This window comes from Sus scrofa, chromosome 3, assembly GCF_000003025.6.
Source record: "Sus scrofa isolate TJ Tabasco breed Duroc chromosome 3, Sscrofa11.1, whole genome shotgun sequence".
Taxonomy (NCBI): domain Eukaryota; kingdom Metazoa; phylum Chordata; class Mammalia; order Artiodactyla; family Suidae; genus Sus; species Sus scrofa.
Window position 1 is genome coordinate 110012702 of NC_010445.4, and position 17298 is coordinate 110029999.

Here is a 17298-nt window from a genome sequence, read left to right on the forward strand (position 1 = left end):
CTTGATAGGAAAGACTTTGATCTTAATTGTGTGCCCTGGTCCTTGTGAGCAGGGAGATCCAGAGCTGGGCCCTTGAGAATAAAGAGTTATGTTCAGATTGTTCCCACCACACAGTAGTGCTTCTGCAAAGACTCAGAGAATATGCCATAGGTGTATAAAGGCTGCTGACAGGGAGGCATTAATCCATGGAAGGATATTTCTTCTGTCCATTTGCATCAGGCAAAGTGATAGAAATAATGCCATAGTCCATCATCATTAGGAAAGATACTAACTTTATTTTTTCATTTTTTTGCTTTTTAGGGCCACACTCATGGCACATGGAGGTTCCCAGGGTAGGGGTCCAGCTGGAGTTACAGCTGTTGGCCTATGCCACAGCCATAGCAACACAGGATCCGAACCGCATCTTCTACCTACACCACAGCTCACGGCCATGCCAGATCCTCAATCCACTGAGCAAGGCCAGGGATTGAACCCACAACCTCATGGTTCCTAGTCAGATTCGTTCTGCTGCGCCACGACAGAAATTCTGATATTAACTTTATAATCATACTATAAATAGGAAAAAGAAAAGTCTCCAAGAGCAGTGCCCAAGATAATTTGAACAGTGGCAATATCTCTGGAATACAGATATGTGCTCTCAAGGTAATTTTGAAGGACACACCAATTCAAATACTGGCTTGATATGTACTTGAAAGTTCCCTCACTACTTCGCATCTTCTTCATATAACTGGTTTTCTCTACTCTCTCTGCACTTCATCAGCTCCCCACCACCCCACACCATCCCACTGACACTCTTTCTGCTGGAATTAATCCTGCCTTTTCTCAAAATGAAAAAAGAGACAAGTTCTCTCCTCTTATTTTAACTGTCACTCTCGCAGGGACACACCCCTAGGTTTCCTCTTTATAATTACACAGCCTAGTAAATTAAGCACAGTGCTCCCACACCATCCTAAGCGTTAACATACCTACAGAGCAAAAGCAGGTGCTAAGTTCAGCTCATTACAAGATGGATTTGGAAATACCATAGTTCAAATCATGCTCCACAAATCACTGCAATCATACAGCCAAACAGAATGGCATAACTAGGAGTTCCCACTGTGGCTCAAATACGTAGGTTCAATCCCTGGCCTCACTCAGTGGGTTGAGGATCCAGTGCTGCCTCAAGGCAGACAGATGCCGCTCCAATTCCACCCCTAACCTGGGAACCTCCTTATGCCACAAATGCAGCCCTAAAAAGAAAAAAAAAATTGCATAACTAATCACATGTATGTAGGTTCTACTCCCCAGCATCATAAAGGCTTTTGACCACACACTGTATGCATAGTCTAACAAGAAAAATGTGTTCCCTCTGAATCTATTTGGATTTCTGTTTCTTTGCATCCTTTGTCTTAATGACAAGTGATGTGTTTCCCAAATGCCTCCTTCAAATGGGATCAATTAGACTGAAAGTTATGGCTTTGTGTACTTAGACTAGAAACTCCGCAGAGCCAAGGAATGTTCACTTCTTTTTTTTTTTTTTTTTTTCATTGTAGTGATACTTTTTAATCTTGTAAAATTTCTTTCACATGCCCTTTCAGTTTTATTTTTAAACAGTCTCATCCCTACAGAACCCTTCTGGGTACACTGCAAAGAAAGTTGACCCTCTGAACTATTTGAGAGTTAAGTTGTCACCCTGAAGCCTCATCACCACAGACATCACAGAATGTTCCCAGCAGACATCCTCCTACATAACCACAGCCTGACCATCCAATTCGAGAAATTAACATCAGTCGTTATCACTGCCCAATCCTCCACTCCCCCACCCCAGTTTCCTCAGTTATCCCAATAATATCATTTAGAGCAAAAAGACCTTGTTCAGAAATACCTACTACATTTAGTTGTCATATTCTTTCATTTCCTTATTCTAGATTTTCATTATTTATTCTTAACTGAGTAAAGAAGTACTCTACCCAGTGAGTGAAAAATCCAGAGTGGAAATCCAGAGATTTCCAATGACATCTAGTGTGCAGGTCTTGTCACACTTCTGAAAAAGTGGTGTTCAATTCACATTTTGGTACACGAAATCGCAGCTTCCTCCTAGAGCCGTGGAAGTTATAAATAATGATGATTGAGTTAGCATTTGTTGAGTCCTCAGTGCATGGCCATCGCTGCAACAAGTACTGAACATGCATTATTTCATTCCATCCTTAAAACAGCCCCTTGGGGTAGATGCTATAATTAATGCCCTTTTTTAGAAGAGGTAGCTGAGGTCTCAAGAGGTGAAATAATTTTGCCTTGATCCTGAGGCCAGTCTGTTCCTTAGGTACATGTGTGAAGAAATAAATTCACCGTACTTGACATATAGTAGAAAACTTGGTAAATGGTAGCTATAATAATTAAAAATATATTTTGGTTGGGGTTTTTTTAGGCCACACCTCTTATTCATTTGGAGTTAGTTTCCTTGGCTACATCCATCCCTTAAATCTATCATCTTAACCCCCCACCACTAGCTCCTGCTAACCCCCCCCAGCCCCCCCACCCCCAGCCTGCCTTCCTTCTCTCCCACCTCCAGCCAGGCAGCCTCAGCAGCACAGGGAGATCCCCACTCTTCCTTCCAGGCCCTTGTGCCTTTTTAAGTCATCACTCTAGCAGGCCGTGGACTCTCCCTGCTCCAAAACTAAGGCATGCTTTCTGATAGGTGTCTTTTATTTGCAGATGTATTAATATTCCATGTCTAACAAAAGCATAAAAATAAATACATTTGGTTATACATTTAAGGAATCACCTTTTAATAGAGAATACATTTCACTTCCATAAGGACTGACATAGAAAACTCAGGCTATCCTTTCCCCAGGAGAAGCCAGTAGAGGGTGATGCGTTGTTCACCTCTGCCTGCCTCCCCTCCTGCCAAACTTTCCATCTGCAACTGCTCTGCCTCCAGCCCTCCTTCGCCGGGAGGAGGGTGCCTACAGGTAGATATCACACCCTGAACACCTTCTCCCCCACCAGCCAGTGCCGCTCTGGCTGCCACAGCAGCTGCTGAAACTCCCTCGTGATCCTCTGCCCCCGTGTTCTCTGTACTTGTAGCAGCCATGTACCTCCCTTCCCGGTGCTTTACTCCTTCACAGTGGGAGATGCCCACTCTGCCCCGCACCTCCGAGTAGCTGGGGGAGATGTCAGAAGACTGAGACACAGAAGGGTTAAATCAAGGACCTGCAGGCGGTTAAACACAGAGGCCCCTCCCTGGAGCTCCTGCCTCTGCCCCCATTCCGCTTCACCAGAGAGGCTCACGTGTGAGATGGTACTAACTGCCAGCATCGTCCAGGTATTATGTATGTATTTATCTGGCCAACACTTAACTGCCTGCCCAGCAAGAATGCCAGGTGGTGGGCTTACCTACTGGGCAGTACAGCCCAGCCCTCCGGGAACATTGCCTGTTACGGGAGGATGGCAAGAAGACACCTTGGTGGCATCAGAGGGTAGAAAGGGCCTGGGGGTGGAGACCCAGTAAAGGCACCGTGGCTGCAGTGCCTCACTTCCAAACAGGCACCTCGCTGGTAACCAGTTTGGGGTTCTGCCTCTGCCCAATAAGCCCAGGCCAGCAGGAGCAGAGATGTCTGACTGTTGCCCAGGGTGGACCAGCTTTTGCTCATTCATTCCCAACAACAGGACTCACTCTGGAGCAGCCCCATGGGCTCCAAAACCAGAGGTGGGGGCATGGGGTGGGGCGGGGAGTTCTCAAGGCTCTGCTTTCCCAGGGTGATGCCCGCCTCCCCCCTCCCCAGCCCCATGTGAGGCTGACTGCCCTGAGTCTATAGTCACAGGGAAAACTCAGCCTTGCCAGGGCCTTCCTCACAGGCAGTGAAGAAAACAAAAGATGACTGCCACCCCTAAGCAGCTGTGGCAGCACATGTGTCCCTTCCTGAAGGCGCAGGGGCTGAGAGAGGACCTCAACATGCTTATTAACAGCAGACTGAATCAGTTTTTTGAACTGAGAGAAGATGAATGATGGGTTCCAGGGCAGTGTCAGGCCAAGCAGGGTCAATTGCACTGACTAAACCCATCAAGCTCAAGGCATTTCACAAGCAACTTGGCCTTGCTGTGCTTATGTTCCCAGAGGGAGACAGGAACTAGTATCCCAGAGCACTAGCCCACGCTCCTTAAAATCCACTCAGCCTTCCCCAGGCATGTCCCTAGTCATGGAGTGGTGCAGAGCGTGCAAGGGGACGGCTGTAGCTGAGAGAGAAGCTGTGCTCAGAGCCCTGCAGCCAGCCAAGGGCTAACTTCACCCATCACCCCATTCCCGAGAGTGGGTTGGTCCTCACCCCAGCCATGTCAGGTGCATTGAACGCACCTGAATAACTAGGCTTGTGCTGTGTGATATGGTAGTTGGGGTGACACTACCCAGAGTCACATTAAACCTTCAATCCTCAGTCTCCACAAAAAGAAATGCATTTCTTGCTCATGTGAAATCCAGAATGAATGTGCCACTTGGCAGGTAGCCTTCCATCTGGTCATTCAGAGATCCAGCCTCCTTCTCTCTGTGGCTCTATCCTTTTTTTTCCAGTTTTGAATTCTTTGCAAGAAGACAGCCAATGAGGAAAGAGAACTGGGGGATTCTTGTGTAGGAAGATTTTTTTTATTAAAGTATAGTTGATTTATAATATTTTACCAATTTCTGATGTACAGCTAAGTAACCCAGTCATGCATATATAAACATCCCCTTTCTTATATTATCTTCCATCCCAAGAGACTAGATGTTATTCCCTAAGCTATGCAGTAGGACTTCATTGCTTATCCATTCTAAATGTAACAGTTTGCATCTACTAACCCCAAATTCCCAGTCCATCCCACTCCCTCCCCCTTCCCTTCCCCTTGGCAACCACAAGTCTGTTCTGTATGTCAGTGAGACTGTTTCTGTTCTGTAGATAGGTTCATTGTGCCATATTTTACATTCCACATGTAAGTGATATCATATGGTATTTGTCTTTCTCTTTCAGACTTATTTCACTTAATATGAGAATCTCTAGTTGCATCCATTTTCCTGCAAATGGCATTATTTCATTCTTTTTACGGCTGAGTAGTATTCCATTGTGTATATGTACTACATCTTCTTCATCCATTCATTTGTCAGTGGACATTTAGGTGGTTTCCATGCCTTTGCTATTGTGAATAGTGCTGCAATGAACACAGGGGTGCATGTGTCTTTTTGAATTATAGTTTTATCTGGATATATGCCCAGGAGTGAGATTCCTGGATCACATGGTGGTTCTATATTTAGTTTTGTGAGGAAATTTTATAGTGTTTTCCATAGTGGTCATACAAATTTACATTCCCACCAGCAGTGTAGGAGGGTTCCCTTTTCTCCACCCGCTCTCCAGCATTTGTTATTTGTAGACCTATTAATGATGGCCATTCTGACTGGTGTGAGGTGGTACCTCATTGTAGCTCTCATTTGCATTTCTGTAATATTTAGTGATGCTGAGCATTTTTTGTATCCTATTGTTTATCCAATGTCTTCTTTGGAGAAATGGCTATTTAGGACTTCTGTCTATTTTTTGACCAGTTTGCATAGGCATATTTTCGAGAGTCATCATTTCAGCTTACTCTCCATTGGCTACAACTCAGTCACATGACCATGACTAACTGCAACAGATGCTAGCGAATGTAGTCTAGCTGTGTGCCCAGGAGAAAAAGGGAAATAAGTTCGATTAAAAAAAACAATATATATATATAAAACCCTTATCTCTGGCATCTATCAGAGTGTCACTTGAGAATACTGATTCTTTACATAGCTACTCTGAACATTGATCAGTCTTCTCCAAGAACGTTCATAATTCAAGCCTGAAATCAATTCCAAGATCTATTCTAAGGTGTGAATGTTTCATTCCCAAAACTGTGTGATGTAGCAGAAAACTCACTTTCTGGCAGCAATCAACCCCAAATTTTTCCTTCCTAAAAACAAAACAAAAAAAATTAAATAAATGGGAAAAAGTATTTTGAAAGGCTTTAAAACTGCAGGACAGCATAGGGCAAATGGTTCATAAACTTTTATGATCACCTGGAAAACTTGTTTTAATGCAGAGTCCTGGGCCCCAGACACAGAGATTCTGTTTCGGTAGATCACATACTAGGCCCGGGAATAAAATTGTTTTAAATTTCTGAAGTAATTGTGATGTTCAACCACATCTGGAAGTTACTGGCATAACTGTCAGATCCAGATGACTTGCGGGTGAGATAGGAAATCAAGCGACTGGAGCAGCGTCACTGGCTGTCCCATGGTTAGCAAACATGTATCAAGCCCCCATCAAGCACGGAGGATGGAAAGGGTGTTTGACTCAGCCTCTTGTCGGGTCACAAGTCCTACATGCTGTGGGGACACAGAACATACACACTGAGAGACAAACACAGAGTTCCTGTTATGGCTTAGTGGGTTAAGAACCTGATAGTGTCTGTGAGGATTCGGGTTCAATCCCTGGCCTCGCTCAGTGGGTTAAGGATCCGGCGTTGCCATGAGCTGTGGTGTAGGTTGCAGACATGGCTCAGATCTGGTGTCGCTGTGGCTATGGTGGAGGCCTCCAGCTGCAACTCCAGTTTGACCCCTAGCCTGGGAGCATCCATATTCCACAGGTACAGCCATAAAAAAAGAGGAAAAAAAAAAAGAAAGGAGAGACAAACAGTAACACACAGAACATTGGGCTGGGTCTGGCAGAGCACAGCCAGTGTTCAGATGGCACAGTGACCTCCATGTGTCAGGGGAGCCATTGTGGAGGAAATGAGCTTATTATAAGCTGGGCCTCAGGGAAAATTTAGGTCTTAGGGAAATGGAAAAAGGATGAGGGCATTCCAGGGAAGACCATCAGGATGAGCAGAGGCTTAGAGAGAGGAATGTCTTATGTGGGTTCAGAAATAGCCAAGTAGGCTATGTAAGAGACCCCCGAGCAGTCTCCCTGGAGAGGGTGAATGTGGCTACGAGGTCAAGTATTTTGGCCTCTGGGCTGTGGGAAAAAGAGAGCCCCTAGCACAGAGCTGGGCTGGAGGATGGGAAACCAGAACATGGAGGCGGTTGGAGGCTCTCGTGAGGGGCCAAATGTGAAATGATCTGAGCCTTGGAGCGGAGCTCAGAACGGGAAAAGAGGAGCTGGAGGAGAAGAGGCCCCTTCTGCTGCTGTCTCCCAAATGGCACCACTGGCCCAGGATAGGCTTGGGTCAGCCCTCCGAGAAGAGGGGGAGAGGGCGGCTGGGGACTCAACAGTGCGGCATGCAACCAGGCATTGATGTATACAACTCAAACGTTCATAACCCTGGAAGGATCTGGCCTTGTTTCTTTCTCAGAAAGCATCCCAGATCATTGGAGCACAGAGTAGATTAGCAATTCTGAGCTTTAAATCCTATTTCTAACACTGATTTACTGTGGCGGTTTGGAACAAGTTGTTGCTTTTGATTGCTAAGTTTCCACAGTCAAGGTGAAAAGCAGTGAGACAGATCCGGCCTGTGAGCCTGGTTTAAGAAGTAGTCGCTCAAATGGCAATGTGTGAACCCCCTTTAGAATAACAGGATGTTCAGATCTTCTCGGGATTTTCTTGGAGACATCCACAGCTCAGTTTACAAGTTAACAGGTGCATATACTTTTCATAACTCTCAGTGACTTTGAAAATGTAGCCCTGTGTTCTCAGCCCCTTCTCTCCCCAGGCACAAAGTCTGGAATCGAGGAGATACCTGGGCTGCTGAGAGTGGAAGCAAAGCAGCTGGCTTCCTAGCTGCCGAGTTGGCTTCCCACCCACACCCCCACTCCCTGCTCCTGGGTGATTCGCCTGTCCATGGCTCTGCCGTTCTCCTAAGCATCCAGGTCTTCAAAGCCTTTCTTGACTTCTGCTCTCACTGCCCATATTCAGTGTTTTCTCAGGTTGTACAGACTCTAGGTCTGTGGGCAGAAAACCTTTAGAAATCTTCTGGTCAGTGAATACTGTGAATTACAATTCTGTCCGTACCCTTCAGGGTCAAGGTCCATGTCTTATGCACTTCCATCCTCCCGGCTAGACACAGTGCCTGGCTCATAGCAGGCGCTCAAATAATCTTTGCATGAAAGCAAAGGAAGAGATATGTAATTTATAAAACTGCCAGAGGAAGTACAGATTTCTAATTTAAAAAATGTAAAGCAGGAGCAATGAACTGGACTGTCCCTTACCAAAGAAGGGCTTCCATTAGGAAAATACTCACATTACGTAGATGTTTAAAAAGCAGGATTGGAGTTCCCATTGTGGCTCAGTGGGTTAAGAACCCGACTAGTATCTACGAGGATGAGGGTTCAATACCTGACCTAGATCAGTGGGTTAAAGGATCCAGCATTGCCTCAAGCTGTAGCGTAGGTCACAGACGTGGCTCAGATCTGGTGTTGGCTCCGATTTGACCCCTAGCCTGGGAACTTCCGTATGCTGTACAGTGGCCGAAAAAAAAAAAAAGCAGGATAGCACCTAACAACTTTCAGTGACTTGCCCAGCGTCCCACTATGGACACAGACCATTCTTCACGCCTCCTTTCTTCCTTTCGAAATTCCGCCTCCACCAAGCAGAGAAGGCTGCTAATTCACCGTCATAAAGATACTTATGTCAGAGAGAAGGGAAGCAGTAACCACCCCTTTCCTGAGACTTCTCTCCGTGGGGGCTGCCGCCAGCTCTGGCTCCATCTGAGCCCTCCAAGCCACAGGCCAGCTCAGCAGCAGGGGTAGGGGACGAGGCCAGTGCTGGACATGTCTCTGTGTCCTGAGAAATGTGGGGCGGGTATCCCAGGCTGTCTGAGATGAGTGGGTATGTGACTTTCTAGCCTGGACAGCCCTCCGAGCCCCCACCCGCTCTGAGGAGCTGCTTGTACTTCACCCATAGTCTGGAGGACATAGGAGATGAAACAAGATTAAAGAATTTCAGTGGCTCTGCCGTGGATGGGGAAAAAAGTGGTCTGGGAAGCAAGAGGCCCGAGTTCCCATCTTCCCTCTGCTCCTGTCTCCCTCTGTGACCTGGCAAGTCAGGTGATGCTCCAAGGAGCCCCTGACCAACCTTCTCTGGCCTCTTCTGATGCTGGTGGCCTGGAGGTAATCTAGCCTGAGGAACTCGGAAGGGGACCTCCAGACCAAGAAGCGCTTTCTCTCTCCACCCCCTCCCCCAGGGAAAGGGCAGTAATTGCCCTTCCTTGGGGCACGTGACACACTCAAGCCTGTGGGACAGGCCTTTTTTGCGTGCAGGTACCTCCCCGATAGTCCAGGGCTCCAGGAAGCAAGATGCATCTTTCTCCCAGGAAGCCTGAGGCCCCGGAGAGCTCTCTGTACAGGACACAGAATGAGAGAATGAGAGAGCACATGGGAACTTGCTAGAGAAGGGCTTCTCCCTGCTCTGCAGTCTGGAAGGACATCTTCGGCAGGCCCTTCCTGGGGGGGGGACCAGATCCTTAAGCGTCAGCCTCCGAAGTGAGTAGACAGCCAGTGCCTGGGAGGCTGGGCCTGAGAATGCTGGCGAGTCTGAGCCGTTCTCCGTGCTCACTTGACTGGACCGAAAATTCATTTTCTCCCCTATTCCACCCCATAGGGCTCCCTCACAGAAGCCAGATTCACCCTGCGAGATCTCTGTGGCCCTTGGCAGCCCTGGAATTGTTCTGTATTGACTTCCCATCACTGTTGTTGGTGTCGTTATGCCCAGAGGGAAGACCAAGTCGGGAGAGTGAGACTGAGGGGGAGGTGGGGGCTCCCACCTGCTGAGTCTGGCCTTGAGCATCCAGCTCACCCCACTGTACTGGGCTGGAGCCGAAGACTCCTAGCCTCAGGGGCCATGGTGCTGATGCAGGCCAGGCATGGTCTCCGGCCCCCAAAGCGGGCCACCAGCCCCTCCTCTTCTACCGGTCACCAAAGTCAATTACAAGGTAATAGGATGGAGGCAGCCGGGCTTTGTCATCACAGACATTATTCTAATAGAAATGCACCCGGCAACCCGCGCTTTGTCCCAGTCCATTTTAGAAGACCCCTGCAGAACACGTCCACTGCGCGGTGAGAAACTGGAGAAAGCGTTTCTCCTCAGCCGTCTCTGCCAGCTCTGTCCTCAGCAGCCAGAGCCCAGACAGGCTCCGGCTGCGGAAAAGGGTGTGGGACACTCCCGCCTTCCAAGCCACTAAATGGTCGACCGAGGAATCCCAGACGTGGTGCCCATCCGTTAACTGCCTTTTCCCCAGCCGGGCCGTTCTTTCTTCTCTCTCGCCAAAGCCTTCCTAGTCCCCCGGTCCACATTCAGACACATGGCTTTTTGTCAGCTACTTAAAATCATTAAGTGAACTTAATTAGGTTTGTCAATCCCTAAGGCTGGTGGGGTGGCAAATAAAGCGTTATATTCACTGTCCATTAACAGTCTGTTGCCTGAGCGAGAGTGTGCGTTTTCTGAGCGGTTGCGTGAGCTGCATCCGCATCTCCCAGGAAGAGATCGGCCCTGTGAGTCTGAGAGGGACCCAGTTCCAAGGCCACCCCTCTAAACCTGGCCCTCTGCCCCAGGGGCCACCTCCCAGAACCCCTGAGCCAGTTTTTAACAGGCCTCTCTGTAGAGCTGAGCAAGATGGAGTGGGGGTTGGGGGGGACATTCTTTATGCAAAGCCAGGCTCCAAGCAAGATCTCTAACCAAGTCTGTTTTAGCAACAAGGTCCAAACCCCATCGGCTGGGAAAAAGCCACAACCACCCAAGCAATCAAAAGTGTCTTCTTCGGAACAGAAAGATCGAGCAGGTGTGAACCGAACTGAAGGGGCGGGGAATGAAAGCCCCCCAGCTGAGGGCTAGACAGAGGGCACTCAGCTGCCTTGTTCTGAAGGGGCACGGTTTGGTAGGGGAGCTGGCTGAGCCCCAGGGAGCTGGCTCTTCCCTCCTCTGACCAGGCTGCCCACTGCCAGGAGAGCAAGGCTGTGCCAGCCTCGGAGGCTCTGCTTCCTTTCCCCACACAGAACTAAGGTTTCGGGGCAGCAGAGTAACCTGCATATCCACCTGGTCTCTGCCATCCTGGCAGTAATGTGGCATGGCTCTTGCTTTCTCTCAGACCCAGAGAAGTCCTCCTGGCATGTGTTCGACCTTTCCCTTGGTCTCCAAGTAGTCCACCTGGTACATGCTAGACAGGCTGCCTCGTATATACTAAAGCCAAGACCAAGGCCATGGCTGGCTCTGGAGAGTGACTTGGTATCTGTACTTTTGGGGAACTCGACGGCAGAGTAGTTGGACCAGAAAGACTCTGAGAGCTGTGAGAAAGTCTCACCCATCTCCAGCAAGGAGAGGGCGAGCAGAGCCAGGAACAGACGCTCCTTCACCTGAGGTTCAGGAAAGACACACACCAGGTACCATCCAAAGTAGAAAAGCCTGAATCTGGGCGGCCCTCAGGGCTGCCTGGGCTCTTGGCCAGTGCCTCTAGAGAAAAGGAGCTTCTAGATTAGTTCTTCCGTCCCCCCGCCCCTCCCCCGCCACCCTCTACCATCAGCCACCATCCCCAGACCCCAGACTGTCTCTTCTTCTCCCCTTTCCTCCCCACTCCCCAGCATGTCCCACCTTTGTGCCATTTGCCCTTCCCTGCAGCCTCTGGAGTCTGGAGCATTTGGGGAAGGGTTGGCAGTGTGGCCCCTGAGTGGACAGAGGCAGCATCGCCTGTTTACATCTGATCCGGCATCCGATTGAGTCTTCCCTGATTGTCATGAGTGTTCCTGACTCAAAATATGTGCAATTCCCAGTGTCAATCAAACTCTTTTAAACAGCAGCTGCCACTGCCGTTGCCTTGCAGCGCACTTTAGAAACTCTCCTATTTAGAAACCCTTCCAGCACCAGCTTGCATCATGCCATCCATGCTAAGAGGCCCAGGGGCTGGTTGAGAACGTCTCAGCTCTAATCTCTCAGTCATAAAGAAGGAAGGCGAGAGAGGGGCAGAGAGAGCCGAGAGGGGAGGGGAGAAGTCCATTTAAGGGAAGGGCCCATTTAGGGGAAAACAGGAATCATGGCTTCTCCCCCAGGCTCCGTAGGCACACAGATGTAGTTGTTCAGGCATCTCCCTAAGGCTGGCAACTGCTGGGAAGAGAACGAGGCAGCAATATCGGGGCCCTTGTTTGTCGCTTGAGAATCCCAGGTCTGGCTGTGTCCGAGGTTACACAGACTCCAGCTGGGAGTTCATCTCTGGCCCGTGTCCCCACGGTGGAGATCTGGGGAAACCATAGCTGTGACCTTGCCAAGACTCATGGTGAACTTGATGCAGGTGTGCGAGACATACAGGCCTCTCACCACACCCCTCGCACCGGAGCTGAGGGGCCCGTCCTGCTCCGACCTGCCCCTCACTCCAGCCCCTCTACCGGAGACACCCTCTCCTCATTGCTCTCCACCCCGTGCCCACATCCTCCTTCAGAACCATCCTGAAGACCACCTGCTCTGTGAAGGGTGCCCCATCCCCCCAGCCTGGCGGCACCCCTCCTTCCTCTGAGTTCCCAGAGCCCCTCATCTCCACCTGCTCCCAACTGATTCCCCACGGACACACATGCCTTTGTCTCTTCACTGGACAGCAAGCAATTTACCTGTCTGATTTCTTTGAGAAGCTCTCATAGGGCTAAAGGAGGACCCAGTGCACATACATCATGAGTGTACGTGAGATGAAGATGCTTTCAGCAGGTGCTTCTCAAGGTCTTTTTGAAAGATGCCTGTCAGAGGCACGTGCCTAGGCACCGAGCGCCGACAGAACAAGTTGGGGGTTCTGTGCTGCGTGTCCCTTGTGCACAGTTGTCCAGCCCAGGTGTCCTGAACAGGATTTGGGGAGCCTCCGCTGGGCAGTCTTCTTTCCACGCCCAACCAACCACCAGCCCTCCTTACTGGTCCATCCAGATGGGGACAGGCAGACCCCATCACGGGGACTGTGACCTGAACAGGCCTGTGGGCTTGGCCGGGAGTAAACCGATTCGGGCATTTCCTCTTTAGATTCGAGCCAGGTTTGGGCCTCTAATTGTGACTTTCCACTAAGAAGGATTATTGGTGAACAAGACGGGTGAAGACGCAGTTGGATTTACTGAGTAGCTCAGTTGAGAATAATCGATCGTGAACACACTTCTTTTGGGGTGGGGGGGGTGCTGCCCCAGGGCACAGGAAGTTCCCAGGCCAGGGAGCCAGATCTGAGCCATAGTTGCACGGCGGCAACCGTGCTGGGCCAGGGATGGGACCTGCGTCCCAGCGCACCCAAGACAATCCTGTTGCGCCACAGCGGAAACTCCAAAACACACTATTTAAATAAACGTCTGCTTTGATTTCAAGTCTTTCCCCCACAGGAGGCAGTAATTCTCTAGCCGGGAATAAGCACCAGTGTCTAACTTTTTCCATGCTGATCAGAGGCCATCTGCTCACGAGCACCGTGGGGGGCTTTCCTCCCCTGCACCAGTTCACTCACTGACCTTAAAGCTTTGCTGCCCTCATGGCAAATGCTGAGCGAACATTCTTTCTCTGTGTTTCTCTCTCTGTGCCTTTCCTCCCCCTGCACCCGCTGTTTCCTGCGTTTGCTCCGCCCGCTCTGCCCCTCACTCTCCACGCGGTCTACCCTCTCCTGCCAGCGCTCCCGCTTTCTGCTCCTGCTCCTACCCCGCACTGCCAGCTAACTCTGCTGGCTGAGTTCCCTCTCGGTCCCCCTCCTTTCCACCAGCTCTCTTGAACTGTGGTTTACATAGCACAAATTCACCTGTTTTAAGTGTACACATCAGTGCCTTTCAGCAAATGTACAGAATTGTGCAGCGAGCACCACAATTCAGTTTCAGGATTTTTTTTTTCCATCACCCCAGAAAGAACCCTTGTGCTCATTTGTAGTCAATAGAGTTCCCAGCCCCAGGCAACCATTAATCTGTGCCCAATCTCTATAGATTTGCCCATTCTATACATTTCTTATAAGTGGAAAAAACTGCATGACTGGCGTCATGAGTCTTTAATTACTGAAGAAGTCATGAGGCTTCTTTAACTTAGCGTCATGTTTTTGAGGTCCATCCATTTTATAGCCTCTGACTGTGCCCATTCTTTTTTATCAAGGAACAGCCTTCTATTTTATAGCCATGCCAGTGCGGCTTATTCGTCAGCCATTGAGGGGCATGGGTTCTCTCTTTAACATCACACTGGAGGCCGTGCAACCTTCGGTGGGTCATGCTGGATGGACTTTCTGAAAGGTCGGAGAGAGTTTTTAAGTTCTCAGGAAACTCCCTTTCCAGCAGGACAGGGCTGGCTGACTGGCGGTCTTCCTGGAGGACGACTTCCCAGAAAACAGATGAACCACAGGTCTCATCCATTTATCCCTGTGTCCCTGGCCACAGCCCTAGGACCTGACCCTCCAAGGCTTTGAAAGAGATGGAAAGAAACAATATCTTGTGGGTTTGCTGAAAACACTTAAGGCCCCCACTCTGTTGCTTTCAGAGACCCCCGATCATAGTCAAATTGTTTAACAATCAGTTGGGCACAGACCAGCTCCACTCAGCACTGAACAAGACCCAGGATCCCCGAGACCCTCACTGTAAGGGTTTAACCTTAACATTGCTGGGTAAAGAGGACATCCAGGGGCCTCCAGGGGCAGAGTCAGGCTGCCTGAGGCAACCAACATGCAAAGGATACTCAGGAACAGAGGCACTTTATCAGCTGGCACGAAGCATCTCGATATTTTGAGAATGACCTCAACCCCGCGGATAGGAAGCCCAGCCCTTCTGCCCACCCTGTGCACACAGCAAGCACAAGAGGTCTCCTCAAAGACCGGGAGTCCTGGTCTCAGGCCCCAGACTCTCAATTCTATTAACCTGCAGAGCAGTCCCTCGGAAAGGGAAGTGCCCCATGCTGGGGAAGTCGGGGAGATGCTGACTGTGCCCCTTGTCACTTCCCTGGGACTGCGTGAGGCTGACGGGTCACCAGCACACATTAGGATCACGCTGGATATTGAATCCTAAGACTCGACCAGCCCACGCCCTTCCTCACACACACTCCTCTTGACGCACCTACAGGTTCTGGCTGCAGATTGTCGCCTGGTGGGGACAAGGATCCAGAGCCACCGTGGCTTTCGACAATATCTCCGTCAGCCTGGACTGCTACCTCACCAGTGAGTGCGCCCTGTCCCTGGCACATGTCCCCCAAGCCACACCATCCCAGGCCTCCCTGTCCCCTCCTTAACCCAAGCCCGGGGGTCTCGCCCCTTCCCCGGGGTGTACTCATCCCTCTCCCTTAAACTGCACCTCCCCTGACGCAGCCCACGGCGTCTTCTCTGTTCCAGTCAGTGGGGAGGACAAGCTGCCACAGAACACGGCACCTAAATCAAGAAATCTGTTTGAGAGAAACCCAAACAAGGAGCCGAAAGCCTGGGAAAATACACCGGGAGAGACCCCCATCTTTGACCCTACAGGTAAGGCTTCAACTTCCAAATCTGAGCAAAGTAATTTCTGTTGCAGAAGGGAGAAGAAAGAGCTGTGCTTGAGTGGGGTGGGGAGCTGTGGTTAAAGAATAAAATATTTGACCGTTAGAATGAACACTGCCGACACCCTGGCTGTTGGGCTCCAAGAGGAACCTGTTTGGTTGTCTTATTGCCTGGGCAAGTGGAGCTTCTGGAAGTTGTGCAAAGGAGCAGCCAGCCTTCATGCCTGGGGGACACCCAGGCCTGGACACACACTGGAGAACCAAGCTGATACCCTTTCCTCGACTCGGTTCCTTGAAACCACTCCCCGTGGACTGAACAAAGCAGACCTTCCGAGGATTTCTTCTTCTCACAAAGAGGGTTGGGCCCAAGGCCAAGGTTATCTGTTGCACAAAGACAGGCTAGTTCATCGACGGCAAAACCCCCAAAGCTTCCGGTTCAATGCATTTCCCCAAAGCTTAGAAGCTATTCGAGTCAGCATCCCCTGGGCTGAAAGACATCTCATGGGGGTCCTTGCTGCTTCAAACACAGGCTTCGTCTGCCTCTAGCCCTAAACTACAGGTGTGACTTCTCAGCTCTGTACCAGGAGGGACCCTCTTGGAATCAGTCTCCAAACCTAGGATGAGGTTTGTCGGCAGTTTTTAGATCTGTGAGCCCAGCTGCAGAAAAACTGACGAAAGCCACCAGGCTCATCACCAGCAGGTGAAGGGGTCCCCCAGGTGGGTGCTGGTGCCTCAGGCTATGAGACTTCATCCCACATGAGGAACTCGGAGAGGCAGGCATTCCGCACACCTTCATCCACACTCGTTTTCCTCTAAGTGATAATGCAAAAAAACTATAAATATTCAAAAAACAATAGATAAATGATAAATCTCCAATCTCTACTCTTAATATGAAATCTTTGTTTAGTGCAAAGTCCAAAAAAAAAAAAAAAGAGAGAGATAGAGGCTACTATACCTTTGCACTAAATTCATTGACCCTCAACTTAATAAATAAATATTAGCTTTGCTTTATCTTTGAAGAAAACCCTTTTCTCCCCTAAAAAGCTGTCCCAGGACTAAGGTTCATCCCTTCCAGCTTCTGCTGATCCAATCCAGCTGCCAAACCAGAGGAAAGAGCTCACTGCTTTTCCCATCACCTCTTACCTTTCCTCCCTTCACCTTGAACTAGAACCGCAAAAAACAACCTTTTCGTTTTTTTCACACAAGGGGGACCCTGGCCTTGTAAACCACACTCTCTGCCTCCTGGTTCACAGAAACGTCTAACACGATGGAGGCAGCCTTCTCTTAATCTGTTAAGCAGGGCCCCTCCCCGCCCCCCACCCTCACCTCCATCACCTCCTAGTCCTTGGTCAACCACTGCCTCCCTGCAATAAATGTAGGACAGGCCAAGCCAACATCACAGCGAGCCCGCCCCGCTTCACCACCAGCGCTGATTACATAGCAGGGGCTCTGGAAACGCTTATCGATTGACTGGTGGGCGATTGATGCTTGAGCCCAGGGCTCAGATGTGGGCAGCGGCTCCCCCGCGGCTGGCATCTAGGAAGCAGCCATCCACCCTGCCTGAGCCCCGGGTTTATTGCCATATAACTCTCCCTGCCCCTAAGAGGCTGATCAATAAGGGTCTGCCCAGTGGCCACTCAGACTAATGAAATCTCACAGCGGCTCAAAAGCGGCAGTGATTCCCCGAGCACCTCCACATAAAATCAGAAGCAAGCGGGTGCCTGAGAGGCTGCAGATGACAGTGGCTGGAATGAGCTTATCCTCTGCTGTCCAACCCCAGCCTTGGAGCAGGAGTGATGGCAAGTGGCTTCGGGTCAGTGTTCTGCCTCCAGACCCTCGTCCAGAGTGACCCCAGCTCAAAAGGAAGGGGACACTGAGGCAAATACATCCCAAGCAGCCTCCGTAG

At 49.9% G+C, this 17298-nt stretch overlaps 1 protein-coding gene across 1 annotated transcript in view; it reads left to right on the top strand.

The window, feature by feature from the left end:
- Nucleotides 1-17298, top strand: part of ALK (ALK receptor tyrosine kinase) — a 694610-nt gene that overhangs the window by 601556 nt on the left and 75756 nt on the right. Inside the window, exons 10-11 of the mRNA XM_021087669.1 lie at nt 14987-15081; nt 15253-15381. Coding sequence (XP_020943328.1) covers nt 14987-15081; nt 15253-15381 — 224 coding nt within the window. The remainder of the gene's footprint in view (nt 1-14986; nt 15082-15252; nt 15382-17298) is intronic.